Source organism: Nematolebias whitei, chromosome 16 (genome assembly GCF_014905685.2).
Source record: "Nematolebias whitei isolate Nwh7 chromosome 16, NemWhi1, whole genome shotgun sequence".
In the NCBI taxonomy this organism is placed as follows: Eukaryota; Metazoa; Chordata; class Actinopteri; order Cyprinodontiformes; family Rivulidae; genus Nematolebias; species Nematolebias whitei.
In genome coordinates this window covers 31190234-31212597 of record NC_056513.1, presented here as the reverse complement: position 1 = coordinate 31212597, position 22364 = coordinate 31190234, and the positions used below count along the sequence as shown (strand labels likewise).

The 22364-nt window shown below is 41.4% G+C and overlaps 1 protein-coding gene across 1 annotated transcript in view; it reads left to right on the top strand.

Moving 5' to 3' along the window:
• The window catches only part of tnrc6c2 (trinucleotide repeat containing adaptor 6C2), a 102635-nt gene that overhangs the window by 78352 nt on the left and 1919 nt on the right, over positions 1-22364 (top strand). Inside the window, exons 12-21 of the mRNA XM_037689963.1 lie at positions 1206-1355; positions 1594-1713; positions 1843-1926; positions 2318-2600; positions 2718-2882; positions 14583-14777; positions 14983-15132; positions 16000-16218; positions 20729-20802; positions 20927-21066. Coding sequence (XP_037545891.1) covers positions 1206-1355; positions 1594-1713; positions 1843-1926; positions 2318-2600; positions 2718-2882; positions 14583-14777; positions 14983-15132; positions 16000-16218; positions 20729-20802; positions 20927-21066 — 1580 coding nt within the window. The remainder of the gene's footprint in view (positions 1-1205; positions 1356-1593; positions 1714-1842; positions 1927-2317; positions 2601-2717; positions 2883-14582; positions 14778-14982; positions 15133-15999; positions 16219-20728; positions 20803-20926; positions 21067-22364) is intronic.

Sequence of the window (22364 nt, the reverse complement as noted above, 5' to 3'; positions counted from 1 at the left end):
AGAGAATAACCTTCACATCAATGTGAAGAAGACAAAGGAGATGATTGTGGACTTCAGAAGGAACAAAAACACCTACACCCCCCTGAACATAAGAGGATCTGCGGTGGAAGTGGTCTCCAGCTACAAGTACTTGGGTGTACACATGAATGACAACCTCAGCTGGAGCAACAACACCACCAGCCTGATCAAGAAAGCTCATCAGAGACTCTACTTCCTCAGACGGCTGAGGCGAGCTGGTCTGGGAAGCTCAGTCCTCACCTCCTTCTACAGGTGTGCAGTGGAGAGCATCCTGTGCTCCAGCATCAATGTGTGGCATGGAGGCTGCACAGCTGCAGAAAGAAAAGCTTTGCAGAGAGTGGTGAAGGCTGCACAGAAGTCTGTCGGAATCAGCCTCCCCACCATCACAGACATCTACACCTCTAGATGCAGGAAGAGGGCTACCTGCATCATGAAGGACCTCACTCACCCAGCACACACACTTTTTGCCCCACTCCCCTCAGGAAGGAGGTTGAGGAGCATTAAGTGTAGAACCACTAGACTGAGGAACAGCTTATACCCTGAGGCTGTTAGACTCATGAATCTCTAACTAGAATAATCACTGTGAAAAATCACATCATGTTGCTGCTGATCTGTTTCATGTTGCTGCTGATCTGTTTCAATGTTGATGTGTTCATGCATGCTCATCTGCTCACACAGACTCATGTTCATGTTTGTGCTGATGTTTAATGTTTTTATGTTATGAGTGCTTAGTGTATATTTAGTTGATGTTTTTCTTAGTTCATATCTTAGATGTTATTACAGTTTTTCTTATACATTTTATTATTGGATGTAACTGGGACCCTGTGTACATAATTTCGCTCCACCACATGTACCACATGAGGTGCAAATGACAATAAAGAAACTCTGACTCTGACTCTGACTCTGAAGTAAGATTTTGAATTATATTCTGAAATTAACTAGAGACATATGATCTCTCCTAATTCTATCAGAACACCCCCACCTCAAGAGTTTAGTGGACATCATGAGAATAAATAAATGCAATAGTTCAGCCTAGGAGTGATAAAGATGTGAACTAGATTTTTTATTATTATTATTGTTTTGGGATAGGATGTTATCAATTTCAGTTTTTAGTAATAAAATAATGTACCAGTGCTGTGTGGACAGAATGTAACTGGAGCTTTAATGTTGCTGTTTGGTATTTTCAGATAGCCAGTGGAATGTTTGGCGGCAGTGGAGCAGCACAAACCCGGGCCATGCAGCAGCAGCAGCAGCAGCCTCCTCAGCCACCAGTGCCACCGCTCAGCTCCTCCCAGCCTAGTCTACGTGCTCAAGTGCCTCAGTTTCTCTCCCCTCAGGTAGTCACATGCAGACTGTAGGTCATTAAAATATATGCATTGCTGGTTAACAGACAGTATGCAGTAATTAACCTAGCATGGTGAAAGTGGGCTCAGAGATTGTTCTCTGAACTCCAGAAGATTTCATCACAATCACATTGTTGATGCTGCCACTAGGGGCCGCTGTTGTCATTTAAATGTGTGTCTTCTCACCTCTCTCCATTTATTTCTCATCTTCTCTTGTCTCCTGTCTGGCCAGGTCCAAGCACAGCTCTTGCAGTTTGCAGCAAAAAACATTGGTCTAAATCCTGCACTTTTAACCTCACCAATAAACCCTCAACAAATGAACTTGTTGTATCAAATCCAGCAACTGCAAATGGTAAAGCTGTCTTTACTGAACATTGATCTCACCTGGTTTCTGCACAACAATTGTCAACATTTGAAAACATGATCAATAAAAGTATCTCTGTTTATTTCTTTCACATAATGGTTTGTTCCTTCTGTTCAGGCATACCAGCGTTTACAAATCCAGCAACAGATGATGCAGGCACAACGCAACGTTTCCGGCCCCATTAGGCAACAAGAGCAGCAAGTGAGTCACTGAAAGCGTGAGAGCAGGAACTAAAACGTTTGGGTGTTCATTACATGATGTGACAAATGCTGTCTCTGAGTGGTGACTGGGCTTCATCCTAATATTTAATTTTATATTCACACTGCTTTATTAACAACATAAAAACTTTTGTTCTAAACTTCTTTTAGAATAGCCTTTAGACATTGTTATTAACCACAAAATATTGTTTTATTTAACAAAGGAGGGCTTTACATTCGTCTAACATTCATTTTTTTCTTAAGTTTTGATTTTTGTCTTATTGTCCTCGTGCTACTAAATATTGTTTTGATTCCTCTTGCTTTCTCCTTATAGCGCAACAAGCAGGCATTTTTCTTTATTTGTTGTTAAGACATGAATTATTTTTCTCCTCCAGTTTGCACGTACAATCACCAACATTCAGCAGCAGATCCAGCAAATCCAGCAGCACCAGCGTCAGCTGTACCAGGCGCTGCTGATGAAGCAGCAGCAACTTCCCTCACATTCCTCCTCTTCCTCTTCCTCTGCTGGTCTGCACCCTCCCGGTGGCCCAGCCGGAGGCCCTGGAAAATCAACCTTGGACCTCTTCGCAGGCCCCCACCAGGCTCCGGGTCTCACTGACACCCTGCACACCAAAGAGCCTCCGTCTTCGCCCAATGCCTACAGCACCTACCCTCTCTGTAAGTCTTGGGACTGTGTCAGAACTTGTTGGACTGTTCCCATGAAACTTCTCCTCTTGTTAGTAGAAGCTGTGCTGTTGTAAACGTAACTGGAATGTGTTTGTGTTTTGTCTGCAGCTGGACTGAATCCAAACATGAATGTAAATGGCATGGACGTTGGGGGACTGTCCCTGAAGGAGCCCCCCCTGCCCCAATCCCGCTTGTCCCAGTGGACACACTCAAACTCAATGGACAACCACTCTGGCAACTCCTCAAATATGGAGAATAACCTCAATAAGCATGGTAGGTTCAGAATGGTACCATGAAGTGTTAGAAAACAGGCTTTCTGTTGGTGTCAGATCTTTCAGAAAAACAACTTGCTCATAGTTCAGATGTTGCACATGCATAAACAAATAATAATGACTGACTCGGGTCGTGCTGTGTAGCCAGCCCCATGTTTAGAGGGCAGTGTGGTTGTCAGTCTGTCACCTGCAGTACACTCAATAAGCTCAGTTTAGATTAGTAGGAAGGAAAGAGTTTTACAACGTGTTACTTTATGTCTTGTGACAAAGTTTGCATGCTCCTGGTGTTGCAACATGCTCTGTGTGCAACACCAGATTGCAAAACAGACCATGTTCATGTAGGAGTAAAAATTCACAGAATCGTCCGCTCTGGTGTCGAGCTTAAATTGTCCTTATATGCAGATGACCTTCTCCTGTATGTCTCTGACCCTTTACGGAGTCTTCCCCCAATTTTAAATATTCTAGAAAAATTTGGATCATATTCTGGCTATAAAATTAACTCACTTAAAAGTGAATGCTATCCAGTGAATTCATTAGCTTTAAAGCTTAAGCCTTCTGATATCCCTTTTAGGCTCAGTCCCTCGGGATTTAGGTACTTAGGAATTAATATTACACGTACTTTGCCCTCAATGTTTTCTCAGAATTATGCCTCACTAGTTTCCCAAATTGCATCAGATTTACAGAGATGGAACTCTCTCCCTCTTTCATTGATTGGTAGGATTAATATTATCAAAATGAATGTACTACCTAGACTTTTGTTTTTATATCAAAATATCCCTCTGTTCTTGCCCAAACAGTTCTTCAGGTCCCTGGATCAGATGGTCTCATCTTTTTTATGGAACGGAAAGGCCCCCAGAATGAGACTTTCTTTATTACAACAGTTCACCACAAACGGGGGTCTTTCTCTACCTAATTTTACAATGTATTACTGGTCCTCACATATCCATAAACTGACTTATTGGTTAAATTCACCTGATCTGATTTGGTGTAAACTTGAAATTCAGTCGATTTCTGCATCTTTTTCGCCCGCTTCAATTATTTATTCATCATTACCAATTAAATTATCCTCAGTTACTACAAATCCTATAGTGCTCTCAACACTCAGGATCTGGTCACAATTTAGGTCCCACTTTAAATTTGTATCACCCTCTAATAAAATGCCGTTACTAAAGAATCACATTTTTTCTCCAGCATCTAATAATGCTGCCTATAGAATTTGGTATGAGAAAGGTATTAGAACAATGAGAGACCTGTACGAAGATGGTTTATTTCTTAGTTTTTCAGAATTGTCTTCTAAATTTAATCTACCCACTTCACATTTGTTTCTTTACTTCCAAATTAGGCATTGCGTTTCATCGCAGTTTCAAAATTTTCTAACTTTGCCTACTGACCCACCATGGGTTGAACTCTTAGTTTTGAGCCCCAATTTGAAATCTCCTCTTTCAATTATTTATGGAAAACTTATGGCAATAGAGGCCGATTCATCGGGTAAAACTAGAACTGCATGGGAACGTGAACTGGGTGTTAAACTATCAGATTCATGGTGGGATAAAGTTATTCTCAGCATACGTCAGAGTACACCATGTGCCAGACTACAGTTAATACAATTTAAAGTAATAAATAGAGTACACTTCTCAAAAACACGTTTATCTAAAATGTTCCCCTCAATACCAGACCAGTGTGATAGATGTCAGACTTCACCTTGCAACTTAAGTCATATGTTCTTTTTCTGCCCAAAACTGCAAGGGTTTTGGAAATATTTTTTCTCCATACTCTCAGGAGTTTTTAAGATTCAGTTTCAAAGTGATCCACTTATTGCTATTTTTGGAGTTCCTGGGACCACACTTAATCTATCCCGCCAGCAGGGGGAGGTCTTGGCCTTTTGCTCTCTCCTTGCCAGACGTTGTATTTTGCTCGCCTGGAAATCTCCCACACCACCATCCACATCACAATGGCTTAATACTGTAAGATCATACTTGAAGATGGAAAAAATTTTACTAACAGTGAAAGGTAGTTCAGAAAAATTTACCCACAAGTGGACACCCTTTGTGTCATATGTAAAATCTTTACCTTCATAGCGTATAGACTGATATGATTGACTCATCACATTACCATGTGACTTGTTTTTAGAGGATAAATGAAAGACTGAAATACTGTTTTCCTTTTGGTTTGTTGGGTCCCTCCTGTTCGTTCCTCCTCCCCCTCTCTCTCTTTTTTTTTTTTCTCTCCTTTTTTTTTCTTTCCTTATTTTGTCTTGTTTTTGGTTAAGGGGGGAAGGGGAGGGAGGGGAAGAGGGGAGGGAGGGGGGAAAAGGGGGAAGGAAAAAAAGAAAAAATTGGAGAAGTCATGTAAATTTTGTATAATGTATGTAATGTCAATTATATATTCTCCTGATAAATAAAAATTAAAAAAAAAAAAAAAAGGAGTAAAAATTCACACAATACTGCGAGCAACAAATATATCTGTGGTGAACTTGTTCTCAGCTCTGTCCTGTCCACAAAAGTCCTTTCTAAACTGCTCGTCTGCGTTCACGCCTACATGCAACACACTCTCTTCAGTGTCTTTATGACTTGTTTATGGATCAGCAGCTGATGGTAACATATGGTTGCTTGCCTCTTTCAAGCCTTTTAATTTGCACTTTAGCTTTGTTTCCACACATTTTGGCAGCATGTACCAAAGACTGTGTCTAAGAGGAATTTATTAGGAGTAACAAGTCAGAAAAAAGCTGCTCAGCCTTATAAACACCTTTTTTTTCTAGTTTGTAAGCATTAATTGTTTTTGTCTTAAAGTAACATGTTTTTTGCGACTTTTACTCCAGTGTTTGATTAGTTTCTTTTGGTATGTCTTTGTATACATGGAGGATATTTTAATATTACTAGAAGCGTACTAAATCTGTATCTTCTTCTTGTTTGTGAGTGAAATGAAGTGTCCAGAACACAAGATATACTTCTTATAATTTGTTTAGCAGTAAGTTCAACTTGCTGCGATGACGTCCCACAAACATTTGACTTGTCTGAACGTTTCAAAGTGTTTGCACAGTAACTGTTTTTATTCTCACAAGCTTTATTTTACTCCGTGTAGCTGTCTGCTTGTCTTGCAAAGAGTGATATCAGGGAGTGAAAGCCACAGGTGTGTGGCTACCATAGTGACCCTCAAGTATAAGTGCTATGCGTTGTCATCATTGTATGTTCCCATACATTGACAAAATTAGATCTTTGTATTTACCATACCATACCACTTTATTAATAAAGCACTTAAAACAGCTACAAAGCCAACCAAAGTGCTATTTCTCATCTCACGTGTGACAAGTATTTAACTTGTCACACGTGAGATGCACCCAGGTGGAGCAGTGGGCAGCTATGTACCATATTTTCCAAACTCTAGTTGCATCTGTCCAAATATGTCGTAATAATTTGGAAAAATCCATAAATGCGCCGCATCTATTACGCGTCACCGCTGACAACCCGGAAATGTGGGCCGGTGTTGTGCCAAAAATCGATTGGCTGCCAAATGGCAGACACAGGAGCGTGCACGGGAGGACTTGAACAAGAATTAAACAAGATTAACACTTAAAAACAATTATTTGTTTGCTCAAAATTATAGTAAAGGTGTGTCTCAGTCGAATTTTTGCTTAATAAATGCACTTTGACGATCAAATTAGCTGCATTTCAAAAGCCGATTTGTGGAAGCGGTAATGCGCAGAAGGACATCTCACTGTGCATTTCTTCTAAATTTACCAAGAAAAGCACCTAAAAGAATTATTTGTTTGCTTGACATTATAGTAAAGGTGTGTCTCAATTGATCTTTTACTTAATGAATGCACTTTAATGGTCAAATTAGCTGCATTTCACCGGGGCAGCGCAGCGAAATTCAGCTGATTTGATGTTTTCTCCAGGCGAGCTGGACGAAGGTGGCAGGCTATGGCAAGCCGATTGTGTCATTAATAGCCACTTTTACCTACTGTACTTCATGACACAATGGCATACCATACTACTCAAGCGCCATCTAGTGGCTGAAAATGGTAGTGTTCAATATTTTCAATGTCAGAATGAATAAAAACGGTCCTATCTCAGCCAAAAATTAGTTTATAAATATGGGGGGACAAAATTGCTTCGGAGTATAAGTCGCAGGGCATGCAATTTAGGCAAAAAGGTGCGACTTATAGGCTGGAAAATATGGTAAACCCCCAGGGATCAATTAGGGATTAGGTGTTTTTCTTATGAGCCATTGGGAACAGGTTTTTTTTTTTTTTCCATTCAACCTTTATTTAGACAGGTAAATCCCATTGAGCCTCAAGGACTCATTTACAAGAGAGACCTTATTTCAACAAAGAATGATGACAACAATGGACAACAGCGACAACAATAAACAGTTATAAAAAGTCATACTCCAGTTTGTTTTTTTTTTGTTGTTTTTTTTTAACAAATAGGATGGCTAAAAAAAGGTAACAAAAAACATCTAGATTCTAAGGTGAATGTAGAAAACTAAAAACAGGAACATGTCTGCATTGGTCCCTGCCAGGAGTCCCAACAGATTTTTAAAGCCACTTGGAGAGGTCAAGGTTGAGAGCTTCAAATGTTTTTGTAAGGTATTCCAGGAAACAGGAGCGGAGTAGGAGAAGGCCCTCTTGCCTAGTTTAGTCCTCACTGAGGGAACACTGCAGGTAATAATGTCCTGAGAGTGCACGCCGTAGATGTATGAGATGTATGAAGGCAGCAGACCAAGAAGTGATTTAAAGATGAAAATGTACCAGTGAGAGAGTCTGCATGAAGTTAATGATGTTCAGTTAACCAGTGAATACAGGGTGCAGTGGTGGGTATGATAATCACAGCCAGTTATGAATCTTAGTGCACCATGAGAGACAGAATCCAACATCTGCAGAGTTCTTGTAGGAGCGTTCATGTAAATAATGTCACCGTAATCAATGGAGGGAAGGAAAGTCACAGATACAAGGCGTTTCCTAGCGTTCAGGGTTAGACAGGATCTTTTTCTGAAAAAGAAACTCAGTTTAACTATCAGTTTCTTTACCAAGTTTTCCACATGAAGCTTAAAAGAGAGATGCGAGTTCAAGATACCCAAATATTTATAGGAATGAACAAACTCAATCGGGACACCATTTGAGGATAAAATTGGAGGAAGAACTGCTGGGACCAACTTCCTATTTGAAAAAAGCATCCCTTTGGTTTTGTTGGCATTTAGGACAAGTTTGAGGCGGAACAAATCAGTCTGGATGTTGTTGAATGCAGATTTCAAAAGCTGGAAAGCCTTATCAACAGTTTTAGCTCGACAATAAACAACTGTCATCAGCTAGAAATGTATGGATGCATTAGGGATGTTTTTACCTACATTATGTATGTAGATTGTAAAGAGGGTGGGTCCTAAGACTGAGCCTTGTGGTACACCATTGTTGACTGTTAAATAACTGGAGGAAGTACCAATATGTTGAACACATTGCCTCCGGTCTGAGAGATAGTTGGAGAACCAACCAATGGTGTGATCTGAGAAACCGATTTCTGAGAGTTTATGACACAAGATGTTTTTATCCACAGTGTCAAAAGCTTTAGACAGGTCTAAGAAAAGTGCAGCACAATAATCCCTAGCATCCGGTGCTTCAACAATGTCATTAAGAACCTTCAGTGAAGCAGTGGTTGTGCTGTGTTGCTTCCTGAAACCAGATTGATGTGGAGGTAAGATGTTAAATGAGTCCAGGTAATTTTTGATTTGAGAGTTTATCAGTTTTTCTAGAACCTTGGCTAAAATGCAGAGTTTAGAGATTGGTCGATAGTTGTTCAGTGAGGTGGGGTCACCTCCTTTCAGCAAAGGAAGAACAAAGGCTGTTTTCCAAGTGTCTGGGATGGAGTTTTGTCTTATGGAGAGATTGAAGATGTGGGTCACAGAGACTGTGATGATATGAGCAGCCAGCCTTAAGAAATAAGGTGGAAGTTCATCTGGTCCTGCAGATTTTTTAGGATCAAGATCTTTTAACAGTTTATTAAACTCACTAACTGAGAACGGAGAAAAAGAGAAGCTGTGTTTAACTGAGGATTGACTTTTAGGAGGGATTTGATTTGTAGAAGTTTGATTATTAAGTTTCCCATAGAGTTCCCATTCACTTCCCATAGAGTTTCTAGATCAAAATGTTAAGCTAGATTATTCCAAAAGTAAGCCTTTTTATTATTATATTAGCCTTTCTCTTTCTTTGGGCCAATATGATTGGATGAAAAACATTCTTAGTTTCTATTTCTATTTCATTCACTTCACTTCGCTGATGGACAGCAGCTCCCTTCGGCTTCTCTGCATTCTATTATCATCAAACTGACCCGTTTTTCGAACCGGACTAAAGTTGGTCCTCCTTCCAACCGAATTCGGTGTTCAGTGACTCAGAGAGCCGGACGGGACCGTCCAAAAAAAAATATTTTGGCCCAGGACCAATCGGCCGCTCCCCCCCCATCGGTCACTCTGAGCGCACCCTGCCGGCCAGGTGACCCCTCAAGCTGGGGAGTCGACGCACGAAGGTCCGGGGTTTTTTCTCTCTCTCTCTCTGGACCTCAACGAACTCTTATCTGGACCTTTGTGGTTCTACCTGGTTCCGACAATTATCGCCGGGTGGTATTTCGCTGGTTTTCAGCTGGACTGGCCCTCGTGGTGTCTCCATAGGTGTGGGGGAAGTGTACCTGTGTCCCTCGAATTGGACCAGAACCGAACCGAGGTGGCTGTGAGGGAATTCGTCTTCTACAGAGCCGTCTCAGCTTCAGTGAGCAGCCCGTTACTTTTACTGAAAGACGATCCACCTCCGTGGAGTCGTTGTGTTCACCTGGAGGAGACGCTCCGGTGCTTTGAAGCGCCGCCGGACCGGAGCAGAACCGCGCTGCCAGACTGGGCCGCCGGACCGGAGCAAAACCGGGCCAGGGATATCTTCAGCCTCTTCGTCTCTCGTGCTTGGAGCGCCGGAGCCGAACTGGAGCAGAACCGGACCGGATCAGTTGCCGACTTCAGCCTCAGCCTCTCCGGTCAGTCTCGCTTTTCACCGGGGGTGCCCCGTGCTGTCGGGTGCTGAGAAGCGGAGGAGCAGCGCGGAGGAGCAGCGCGGAGGAGCGGGTCTGCGTGTTGCTCGAGTGAATTTCGGAGTTTGTATCGGAGCTGCTGCAGGCCTCCATCCAAACTCACCTGGATAATAATTAATTTTATTCCGGATCACGCTGTTGGCCCCTGTTGACCTGAAACGAGCTAGGATCATGCCTTTCACTTCAGGAGGATTTTCTGGCAGCTCGCTCTGCTATTTGCTGCAAATTTTCTGTTTCTGTTTCGGCCTGTTGATTCTGGACCCAGCTTCTGTTTCTCATGGGAGCATCCATCCATCCATCCATCCATCTTCACTGGGGAGCCGGAGCCCCCCTCAGCCCGACTCTTAACTGCAGTTGGGCCACCTCATCGGGTTTGTTTGCCCATTTGAACTGTGACGTTTTATGGTCTGAAACTTTTCTGCATCATTCATATTACTGTCACTATTTTCAGTTCTCAGATTATCTGGAGTCACTGAATCTTGTTAATACACCTGAATCTGTCCATCACTGCAACTTTCACTGTTTTTGGGTTCTGAATGATCACGTCTTCATTAATGTTTCTCATGGTTCGATTATGGGGGCTAATTGTCACACTGTTAACTCCTGTAATTACACATCAGTCACAAAAAACTCAAGAAAATGTCTGATAATAATGTTGTTACTGCTCTCAGGGATTCAGCCCAACCCTGGACCCCCCACTAATTACAGCACACCAAATGACTTTAAAAATGCCTCTGGGCTTCATTTTCTGCATGTAAATGCTCGAAGCCTTCTGAAAAAACTTGATGCTGTGAAAATCCTGATCAGTTCTTCTGGGGCAGATGTTATCTTTATTTCTGAATCTTGGCTGAACAAATCTGTAATGAATAATGACGTGGCAATCAATGGATTTAACATCTACCGCTGTGATCGTCAAAAAAGGGGGGGTGGAGTCATTATTTACATTAGAGATTCTCTGGTTTCAAGTCTTGTCTTCCAAAACAATTCCAAATCAGTTTGAAGCCTTATCTGTAAACATCACCTTGAATGGAGGCCAGGTTTTAACTGTAGTCTGCTGCTATCGTCCACCATCAGCTTCACCTGAGGCATTAAATGCCATTAAGGAATTCCTTGGTAATTTAAAATTCAAAGAGGTCTTTTTAGCTGGAGATCTTAACATTGATTGGTGTAAGTCGACCCCCCTCTGTGACAAATTCAAGGAATGTTGCTTGTCTTTTAATTTAACCCAACTGATCGACTCCCCCACCAGATTAAATAAAAGCCACCCTGAAAATTCCTCCATCTTAGACCTGTTTCTAACTAATATGCCTCACAAATTCCCTGGTACAGGTGTATTTGCTGATCTTTTGAGTGATCATTGTGTGACAGCGGCTTTAAGAAATAGTAAACTTCCACCTTCTAAGCCCAGATTAATTCAAAAAAGGGATCTGAAACATTTCTGTGAACAGTCATTCCTCTGGGATCTGTCTCACTTTGACTGGCATCGTATTCTGTTATCTGATGACGTGAACTCCGCTTGGAACTATTTCCATAATAATTTCATTTATTTCCTGAACATACATGCTCCTTTTCGTCAGTTCAGAATAAAGGGACGAGACAGCCCCTGGTTTACTACAGAGCTAGCTGACCTCCTGCACAAGAGAGATCATCTTTGGGCTGCAGCGAGAAAATCAGACTCAGACACTGATTGGTTGAGTTTTCGACAGATGAGGAATAAATGCACAACTGCTGTTAAAGCAGCAAAACACAACTATTTCTTATCTCAGACTTCCAAAAATCTAAATGACCCTAACAGATTCTGGAAAACAATTAAATCTCTCTCAGGCACCCCCCAATCATCTGATCTCCCATCACAACTTCTCGTTAACTCTTCACAGTTACTAATAAATGTTCTATTAGAGAAGCCTTATACACTTATGCATGCTCACAACCACACACAAATAGAAGCAGGGATGCTTATGTAGGCTTTATATGTAGATATATAGATATGTATGTGAGTGTATATTCATGTGTATGTATGTATGTATGTATGTATATAGGCGTAGGTATGGGTATATATATTTATGGAAACTTACTGCAAAGCCATGAATATTTTTTCTTTATACATATGTATTTTGTTGCTGTTTTTTGTCATGTTCTTTGCAGGTGAACAGACAGTGGCCGGGTGTTTTGACGTGTGCTCTATTTGTATATATTTCTTATATTTTGGAGTCTTACTTTGTCTTTTCTTTCTTTCTATCCTATTATAAAAAAAAAAATTAAATTTAAAAAAATTTTTTTAAAAAAATATAAAAAAAACTACACTAGATAGTCACTATAATAAATATTTCATAATAATGGTGTGGAGAGGATGGCTGTAAGGGGAGAAGGGAGGCCATCACAAAAAAAAAAAAAAAAAGCAGCAAAACGCAACTATTTCTTATCTCAGACTTCCAAAAATCTAAATGACCCTAACAGATTCTGGAAAACAATTAAATCTCTCTCAGGCACCCCCCAATCATCTGATCTCCCATCACAACTTCTCGTTAACTCTGTTCCTGTGTCAAATAAGCACGAGATCCTGAATTGTTTCAACAAACATTTTGTTGCTTCTGGTTCTTTATTTGACACAGTTACTAATGGAAGATCAGCCACTTCACTTAATAACCAAACTTCTACAAATCAAATCCCTCCTACAAGTCAATCCTCAGTTAATCACAGCTTCTCTTTTTCTCCATTCTCAGTCAGTGAGGTCAATAAACTGTTAAAAGGTCTTGATCCTAAAAAATCTGCAGGTCCAGATGAACTTCCACCTTATTTCTTAAGGCTGGCTGCTCATATCATCACAGTCCCTGTGACCCACATCTTCAATCTCTCCATAAGACAAAACTCCATCCCAGACACTTGGAAAACAGCCTTTGTTCTTCCTTTGCTGAAAGGAGGTGACCCCACCTCACTGAACAACTATCGACCAATCTCTAAACTCTGCATTTTAGCCAAGGTTCTAGAAAAACTGATAAACTCTCAAATCAAAAATTACCTGGACTCATTTAACATCTTACCTCCACATCAATCTGGTTTCAGGAAACAACACAGCACAACCACTGCTTCACTGAAGGTTCTTAATGACGTTGTTGAAGCACTGGATGCTAAGGATTATTGTGCTGCAATTTTCTTAGACCTGTCTATAGCTTTTGACACTGTGGATCATAACATCTTGTGTCATAAACTCTCAGAAATTGGTTTCTCAGAACACACCATTGGTTGGTTCTCTAACTATCTTTCAGACCGGAGGCAATGTGTTCAACATAATGGTACTTCCTCCAGTTATTTAACAGTCAACAATGGTGTACCACAAGGCTCAGTCTTAGGACCCACCCTCTTTACAATCTACAAACATAATGTAGGTAAAAACATTCCTAATGCATCCATACATTTCTATGCTGACGACACAGTTGTTTATTGTCGAGCTAAAACTGTTGATAAGGCTTTCCAGCTTTTGCAATCTGCATTTAACTACATCCAGACTGATTTGTTTCACCTCAAACTTTTCCTAAATGCCGAAAAAACCAAAGGGATGCTTTTTTCAAATAGGAAGTTGGTCCCAGCAGTTCTTCCTCCGATTTTATCCTCAAATGGTGTCCCCATTGAGTTTGTTGATTCCTATAAATATTTGGGTATCTTGGTCGACTCACATCTTTCTTTTAAGCTCCATGTGGAAAACTTGGTAAAGAAACTGAAAGTTAAACTGGGTTTCTTTTTCAGAAACAAATCCTGTCTAACCCTGAATGCTAGAAAACGCCTTGTATCTGTGACTTTCCTTCCCTCCATTGATTATGGTGACATTATTTACATGAACGCTCCTACAAGAACCCTGCAGATGTTGGATGCTGTCTATCATGGTGCACTAAGATTCATAACTGGCTGTGATTATCGTACCCACCACTGCACACTGTATTCACTGGTTAACTGGACATCATTAACTTCACGCAGACTCTCTCATTGGTATATTTTCATCTTTAAATCACTTCTTGGTCTGTTGCCTTCATACATCTCCTCCTACATGTCTCTGCGTGAGTGCAGCTACGGAGTGCGCTCTCAGGACATTATTACCTGCAGTGTTCCCTCAATGAGGACTGAACTAGGCAAAAGGGCCTTCTCCTACTCCGCTCCTGTTTCCTGGAATATCTTACAAAAAGATTTGAAGCTCTCGACCTTGACCTCTCTAAGTGTCTTTAAGAATCTGTTGGACTCCTGGCAGGGTCCAATGCAGACATGTTCCTGTTTTTAGTTTTCTACATTTGTCTTGGAATCTAGCTGTTTTTTGTTTTGTTACCTTTTCCTTTTAGCCATCCTATTTGTTAAAAAACAAAAAAAACAAAAAAAACTAGTATGCTTTTTTATAACTGTTTATTGTTGTTGCTGTTGTCCATTGTTGTCATCTTTCTTTGTTGAAATCAGGTCTCTCTTGTAAATGAGTCCTCGAGGCTCAATGGGATTTACCTGTATAAATAAAGGTTGATTGGATTTAACATAAGACTTGTGTAGATAGCATTGTTTTACTTTTCGTATGTTTTTATTTGTACCATTTTATGCGTTTTATCTTGAGTGTTTTTTCTCGTCATTTAAGCATTGAAGTACTTTGTGTCTGCATCCAGGTGCCGTATCTTCTGCTGCCTCTGCCCTGGTACCCCCTGGGAAACCTCCACAGCTTGAGGATTCATACAGCCCTTACAATCTAATCTCCAACTCTGAGTCCCCCTCCAGCACCCTGGGGCCTCCTGACAGCTGGGGCCAAGGCAAGAGCCCCAATGAAAAGATCTCAAATGGGACCAACATCAACTGGCCTCCAGGTGAGAATAAATATGTTCTGCCTCTTTTACCTTTTAAAGCAACTGAACCTGACCCGTGCCTTATTTTTATTTGGTGTTTCATCATGTACATACTATTATGGCTACTCCAGCTTTAACCTGACGAGGCTCAAGCTTTGAAACTTGCATTTTAACATCAATCGCGTTCTTCGCACTGCTCAGTCATGGTCTTGTCTTTATGGCGCAGAGTTCTGCCCAGGCGTGCCATGGAAGGGCCTTCAGAACATCGACCCTGAGAACGACCCCAACATGACCCCTGGCAGCGTCCCCAGCGGTCCCACTATTAACACAAACATTCACGACGTCAACCGATACCTGCTGCGGGACAGGAACGGAGGTATGGGAGGAAACACGAACATCAGAAACCTTACACTGTCTGTTGTACTCTTCCTCTGCTTCATCACACACTTCCATGAACTCATGACGTTTTCTTTTCTGAAATGCTGTTTCTGTTGTGTGTGTCCACAACACTGTGGTCTCTACATCGACATAGCCACTTCCCCAGCTTCTCCACTCTAGAATGGCTCTCTGCCTCCCATCAGCAGCGACTGGCCAATCAGTAACTATTCTAGCTCTGTCTGTCTGTCCTGTGATGGAGACAGCTCAGGTACTTGTGCAGTAGTGTCCCCTCCCTCCTTTAACATGAGTTAAGGTTGATACAGCCTTTTCCAAACCCAAGCCGTGTGTTTTGAAGTTTCTCACACAAACACGCTCCTTTAGACGAGAGCAGCTTTGATTGACAATCTGCGCCTCTTCTAACAAAACCACAGAGAAATGGAGCCTCACCCAGTCATAACACCAGAACACACCCTATCCTCTGTGGTCTGTATGTGTGTAGTTGATACATGTCGTTTGTAAGTGTTCCACTTTTTTTGTTTTACAAACTATTACTTTAATTGCAAAGGAAATATTTGCATTCTCTCTCCTTAATTTCATGTTTTAAGAACACTAAGAGCCTTCCAGATGTTCTCTGGTGGAATGGCAGATGTAGTTCCCTTTTGAAATACATGCACGTAATCATGTTCGATATTAGTAACACAGTAACGTTTGTAATATAGGTTTGTGTTGTACAAGCATGCAGCCAAAACAACCTGCGCTGTCTGCACTTTTAAAGCTACATTTCAACACTTTGTGACGTGAAGCTGTGACGGAGCCACATTTTATCTCCACTTGTCTCCTAATGTGATCCTCTCTCCACTTAAAGGTAAACTGTCTGACATGAAGTCCACCTGGTCCCCTGGGCCCATCTCTCAGAGTCAAGCATCTCTGTCCCACGAACTGTGGAAAGTCCCTCAGGGGGCACGCAACACCACAGCTCCATCCCGGCCCCCACCAGGCCTCACCAACACCAACAAGTCCTCCTCCACTTGGAGTGGCAACTCGTTAGGCCTGGCCCCGGGCTGGAGCGGCTCCTACTCGTCTGGTGAGGGCTAATTGTTACATGAACCTCTTGCACCCCTCCCCCACTCTTTGCAACTCAGTTATGAAATCTTGTGACATTTAACAGGTTCACCTTCATGAAGCCATGTTAAAGATATTCTTTTGTAGTGAAGCAGGGACAGCTTTGCTGTCCCAGCTTCACTACTAATTAATTATTCTTAAAGCTAGTTCAAGCACAAAGAATATTAATTATTTAATTGCAACGGATTCTTTCTTTTTCGAGTTAAATTATGCGTCATGTGACCGAGATAACTGTGAGGATTGTTTAATCAGTGACATGAGATGCCATTTTATGTTTGACCCATCAGAATAAATGCAGTCATTTATTTAACAGAATCAAAACTTAACATCAAAACATGTACACATTGATTTGCTGATCTGTTTCTGATTAATAAAAACTTGGCACACTTTACTAACAAGACAACAGAACATTACTGATTGAGGCATCTAGATTACTGGCAAAATATAAAAGTTTAAGGGAAGGAATGGAGAAGTTTAAAAGTAAGATGGATGAGGGAAGATGTATGTTTGTTGACCAGAATTAGCACGCTCCTTTCAACACCAGCTCAAACCCCCGGTCCACTTAGTGCGTGGCAACTTGTGACGTCTCTTTACCTTTGCGGATGATGGATCAGCTCCAGTATAGAAGTCCCTTTGCATGCTACCTTTACAGCGTCTCCGGTCAGGGTGGCTGGTCATCGTCAGAAGTCGTGTGGTTTTTACTCCGTTCAACAGAACAAGCTTCCTTCGAAGTTGTAGGGCGTTACGCCTGGGTGAGTTCACAGCGAGGCACTGTGGCTCCAGCTGGGATGGACGAACCCTCGTCTCACGGTCAAGTCCATCAGCTATTGATTAAATCTGAAAGTTCCTTAGGAACTCTCAGAAAGACTCCATAGTCCCAAGAAAGACTCAGGAAAACTGCTGGAGGACTGAAGAAGACTGAGTCCGAAGTTTCACTCGGAAGTGGAAGACTCCGGTGAAAGACTCTAGGAAGACTGAATAGTTCCAGGAAGTGTTGACTTTTAAGGAGTACTCACTTCCGGTCACTCAGTACTTCCTGATTGGTTGAAACAACCAGCAGGGGCGGTGTTTCAGCGATGTCAGAGGGTTATTAGGAGTCAAAAAGACAGCAGGAATGTTTAGGAGCATTTAGTACAGACAGAGAAATGTTTTGAAGAAGTGAGAAACTTTGCAGGTGCTAGCTTCTTATTTACTGTCCGCTAGGTTTAAAAACAAGACACTTCGTTCTAATAACTTGCTTTCTGACTTTTGACCGACATCACTACTCCTACAGTTGATTTAAAATGAGTGGTTCACTTCAACATTTAGAAATGGTATGAACTAAACACACTTTGATTATCAAAATATTCTAAAATAGTAATGATAATGTAAAAAAGAAGAGTGTTCTTTCAATTGATTAATTCAGGATACAATTAAATAGTCTCTTGATTAAATAATTTGTATTTCTGGATTCAAATCAATGAAATAGCAGTTCCTGTCCCCTGAAGGTCTTCAGAGACAGATTGTTGTCGGAGGCCTAGTTCACTACACCTTCATTCATTCAACCTTTATTTAAACAGATAAATCACATTGAGCCTCGAAGACTCATTTACAAGTGAGACCTGTTTGGACAGACATATTACTTAGAAAAGGAGTTTCCCTTTTGGCCTCTGGTCTGTGTCGGCAACAACGAGTTCTGCCTGGGTTTGTTTCACGTCTGATCTTTACTAAATGACGTTTTTTTTTATCACCTGTGTTGATGTTAACTGCATTTCATGGTAAAACTCTGGTTTTACTCTTAACTTAGCAGAAGCAGCTCTGCCGATTTGAACCCAGAGTCTAGTGTTGAAAAAGTTTTTTTTGTTTGTTTCATTAGCTAAATACCAGAATTTGGTCAAGAAAACTTGGCCAATGTTCTGCTGTTGAAGATAAGTTAAGCACCTATTCACAAATTGAAAACCAGAAAAATTGCATTTCCTGCGAAAATGTAGTGTGAAAAAAAAAAAACGCGTGAGGAAAAAAATCACTGTAATACTACTTGATATGTGCATGCTGCTGATCTCATGCTGCTGATTTATTTCATGCTGCTGTGTTCATTCATACTCATCTGCTCACACAGACTCATGTTCGTGCTGCTGCTGTTCGGTGTATTTTTTTGTACTACAAGTGCTTAGTGTATGTCCTAGTTCATGTCTTGGATCTTATTACTGTTTTACATTTTATACTTTTGTTGGATGTAACTGGGACCCTGTGTACAAAATTTCGTTCCACTGCATGTACCACGTGATGCGAATGACAATAAGGAAACCTTGACCTAGAATGCTTATTGGTGAAGAACTTGCTGAAAAGCAGATGCAATTAGCTATAATAAAAAAAATGCTAAAATGTATCTGAAATGGAAGAACAAGCCTAAATTAGCAGAAGAAAGCAAAAAGAACACATATTTGCTGAAATAGGTTTAAATAACAAGAAATGAGCACAAAAAATAGGAAATTAGCTAAAAATGTGAAACTAGCAAAAAGTAGCTGAAAAAGCAGAAAGACGCTTAAAGTACCAGAAGGAAATGGAAAGAGCTGTAGTGAGCTTAAAAATGTGGAATTAGCTAAAATTAACATAATGCAGCTAAATAATAGTTGAAATAGCAGAAAAGGCTGAAACGCAGAATCAAGCTGAAAGGAGCATAACAAACTGAAATTAGCATAAAGAAGTTAAGTAGGCTGAAATTAGCAGAAATTACCACAAACAAAGTGGAAATTATCTTTAAAAAAAGCTTAAATTTGAAAAAAAAAGTCTGAAAAGTAGCTAAAAAAAACGGAAAGAACCTTTAGTTACCAAAAGGACGTGGAGAGAGCACGTTTTCACTGAATTATGCTAAAGAAAAAGGTTGAAATATCTGCAAAAAATGTAGAATTAGCTGAAAAAGCTAAAAGTTGTATAAAAACGGCTAAATAGCTGAAATAGCAGAAAAAGCCGAAACTTGCAGAAATAAGCTGAAAAGAGCATTACAAGCTGAAATTAGCAGAAAGAAGTTTCAAGAAACACAAAAATGTTATATTTGGCAGAAAGAATCTGAAAAGAGCACAAAACTGCTGAAAAATGTTTTAAATTTACACCAAGAAGCTCAAGCAGAACAACATGTGAAAGGAGCAGTAAAAGGTTGTAAACAGAGCTACAGATCTGAAGGATTTTAAATGAGCTCAATTCATTTCCTATGATGAGAAAAGTAACAGAAAAGGCTAAATATTTCAAAAAGCTGCACCAATACATGCATAGCCCCCTCTTCCTGAACGAACTGAACGTTTTGATATATGATTTGTTGAAATGACACAAACTGTGGAACGAGAAAGATGCTGAGAAACATGGAAGACAAATGGATCACAATAGTGTGAACGCTTCATAAACATGCACACTGTTGGTGTTCTTAAAAAAAAGTGTACAACTTTTAGAGATACAACTTAACGTTTGGTATTTTTGCTCTCGTTTCTACATCGGCTCGTTGAATTCATGCTTGGCCACAGAACAAACCACAGTTACAACATAGGAGCGATGTCTCTATTTAGTTATTAAGGCAGTGAATATAACTTTTCTCATGAAACTCTTAATAACCATAACTGCTCCACTGCAGAAGCTGCTCACACTAAGAATAAATGAAGACATGTTAACAGATGGAAATCAAACTGAGAAGATTGTATCACCCCACACGAGCGACTGCAACTTCATAGGTGTGGCTTTGGTCACAGGTGCCTCACATCTGTCGCTCTCTAAATGTCACTCTAACACGCCCTGTTAAACAGACTTTTTGTGGTTTGACTTTTTGACCTTATATTGACTCAACACATCTGTGTTCGTGCAGCAATGAGCAAAAACCTTTGTTGTCTTTACGTCCCCGAACTGGATAAAAAAGTATTCATTTTAAGCAAACATTACTTCCTGTGATGTTAGGTTTACTGAAGATGTGGCACCAGTATCTTCACTGGAAGTCATATTGTGGAAAGAGCAATTTCCAATAAAAAAAAAAAAAAAAAAGAAAGTTTACCATTTATTTCTCTAATAGAGCACTTCATCCATCCATCCATTATCTTTACCCGCTTGTTCCATTTTGGGTCACGGGGGTCGCTGGTGCCCATGTCCAGCAATCACTGTGCGAGGGGCGGAGAACACCCTGGATGGGTCGCAAGTCCATCACAAGGCCACATAGAGACAAACGAGACAAACAACTATTCACTCTCTCATTCACACCTAGGGACAATTTAGAGTTACCAATTAGCCTAACATGCATGTTTTTGGTCTGTGGGAGGAAACCGGAGCACCCGGAGAAAACCCACGCATGCACGGAGAGAACATGCAAACTCCACCCAGAAAGGCCCCTGGACTGGGGTTTGAACCAAGGACCTGCTTGCTGAGAGGCAGCAGCTCTACCAGTTGAGCCACCGTGCTGCCCTAATAGAGCACTTGTTGCTAACTTTACTTGACTGTGTTTCATTCTGTTGCAGAGGGAACCACATGGAGCACTGACAGCCCAAACCGGACCAGCAGCTGGCTGGTGCTGAGGAATCTCACCCCACAAGTATGTACCGTCTGCATACTTGCATTTATCTTATATTTACTGATGAGAAAACAATCACAGAAAACTTTAACCCGAGCAAAGCAGTGAAGCTGCATGAACAGTGTTGTTGTTCTTGTTTCATCAGATCGATGGCTCAACTCTGCGGACCCTGTGCATGCAGCACGGACCCCTGATCACATTCCACCTCAACCTGACTCAGGGGAACGCTGTGGTGCGCTACAGCTCCAAGGACGAGGCCGCCAAGGCCCAGAAGTCCCTGCACATGTGAGCTCCAGTAAAACCTCTCTCAGCAGCTTTAAGTGAAGCAGCCAGAAGAAAATGAGGAAGATTTCAGTAAAACTTGCTGTCGTTTTGGGTGTTTTCCCATGCTCAGAGCACTTTGTCTTTTTGAATAGAAGCAGACTTTTTTTTTAAAATATCGACAGTCACATGAAAGAAGAGGGAAGTCATGCTGGAGTCAAATGTGCGAATGAGTGATTACTGATTATTCATTGGATCTAGTCCACTCGTTTCTATGTCATGAAAGTTCTGCTATTAGTCATGGAAAACAAGTACACTAGTCCCTCGCTACTTCGCTGTTGGTTTATCACGGACTCACTCTATCGCAGTTTATAAGATTGGACATGACACACAATTGGCTGATTGATGAATGAGCCGCACGTTCTGCATGGAATTTTTATTTAAAATTAATTATTTTAAATTATTTAGCACCTCTGTGCAGCCCATACTGCAGGTAAACTTCCTGCTGCAGCTGATCAGCAGTTCTCTGTGCAGAGCTGAGAAGTAGGCGTGGCCAAGAGCACTTGCAGGTGGCAAAGAGCAGAGGAGGCAGATGCTGAACGAATAGGCTGTTCCCAGAGTGCTGTTTCAAGGCACCTCAGTGGGAAGTCTGTGGGAAGGGAAAAGTGTGGCAGAAAACGCTGCACAACGAGAAGAGGTGACCGGACCCTGAGGAGGATTGTGGAGAAGGGCCGATTCCAGACCTTGGGGGACCTGCGGATGCAGTGGACTGAGTCTGGAGTAGAAACATCCAGAGCCACCGTGCACAGGCGTGTGCAGGAAATGGGCTACGGGTGCCGCATTCCCCTGGTCAAGCCACTTTTGAACCAGAAACAGCGGCAGAAGCGCCTGACCTGGGCTACAGAGAAGCAGCACTCGACTGTTGCTCAGTGGTCCAAAGTACAAATTTTGCATGTCATTCGGAAATCAAGGTGCCAGAGTCTGGAGGAAGACTGGGGAGAAGGAAATGCCAAAATGCCAGAAGTCCATTGTGAAGCACCCACAGTCAGTGATGGTCTGGGGTGCCATGTCAGCTGCTGGTGTTGGTCCACTGTGTTTTATCAAGGGCAGGGTCAATGCAGCTAGCTATCAGGAGATTTTGGAGCACTTCATGCTTCCATCTGCTGAAAAGCTTTATGGAGACGAAGATTTCATTTTTCAGCATGACCTGGCACCTGCTCACAGTGCCAAAACCACTGGTAAATGGTTTACTGACCATGGTATTACTGTGCTCACTTGGCCTGCCAACTCTCCTGACCTGAACCCCATAGAGAACCTGTGGG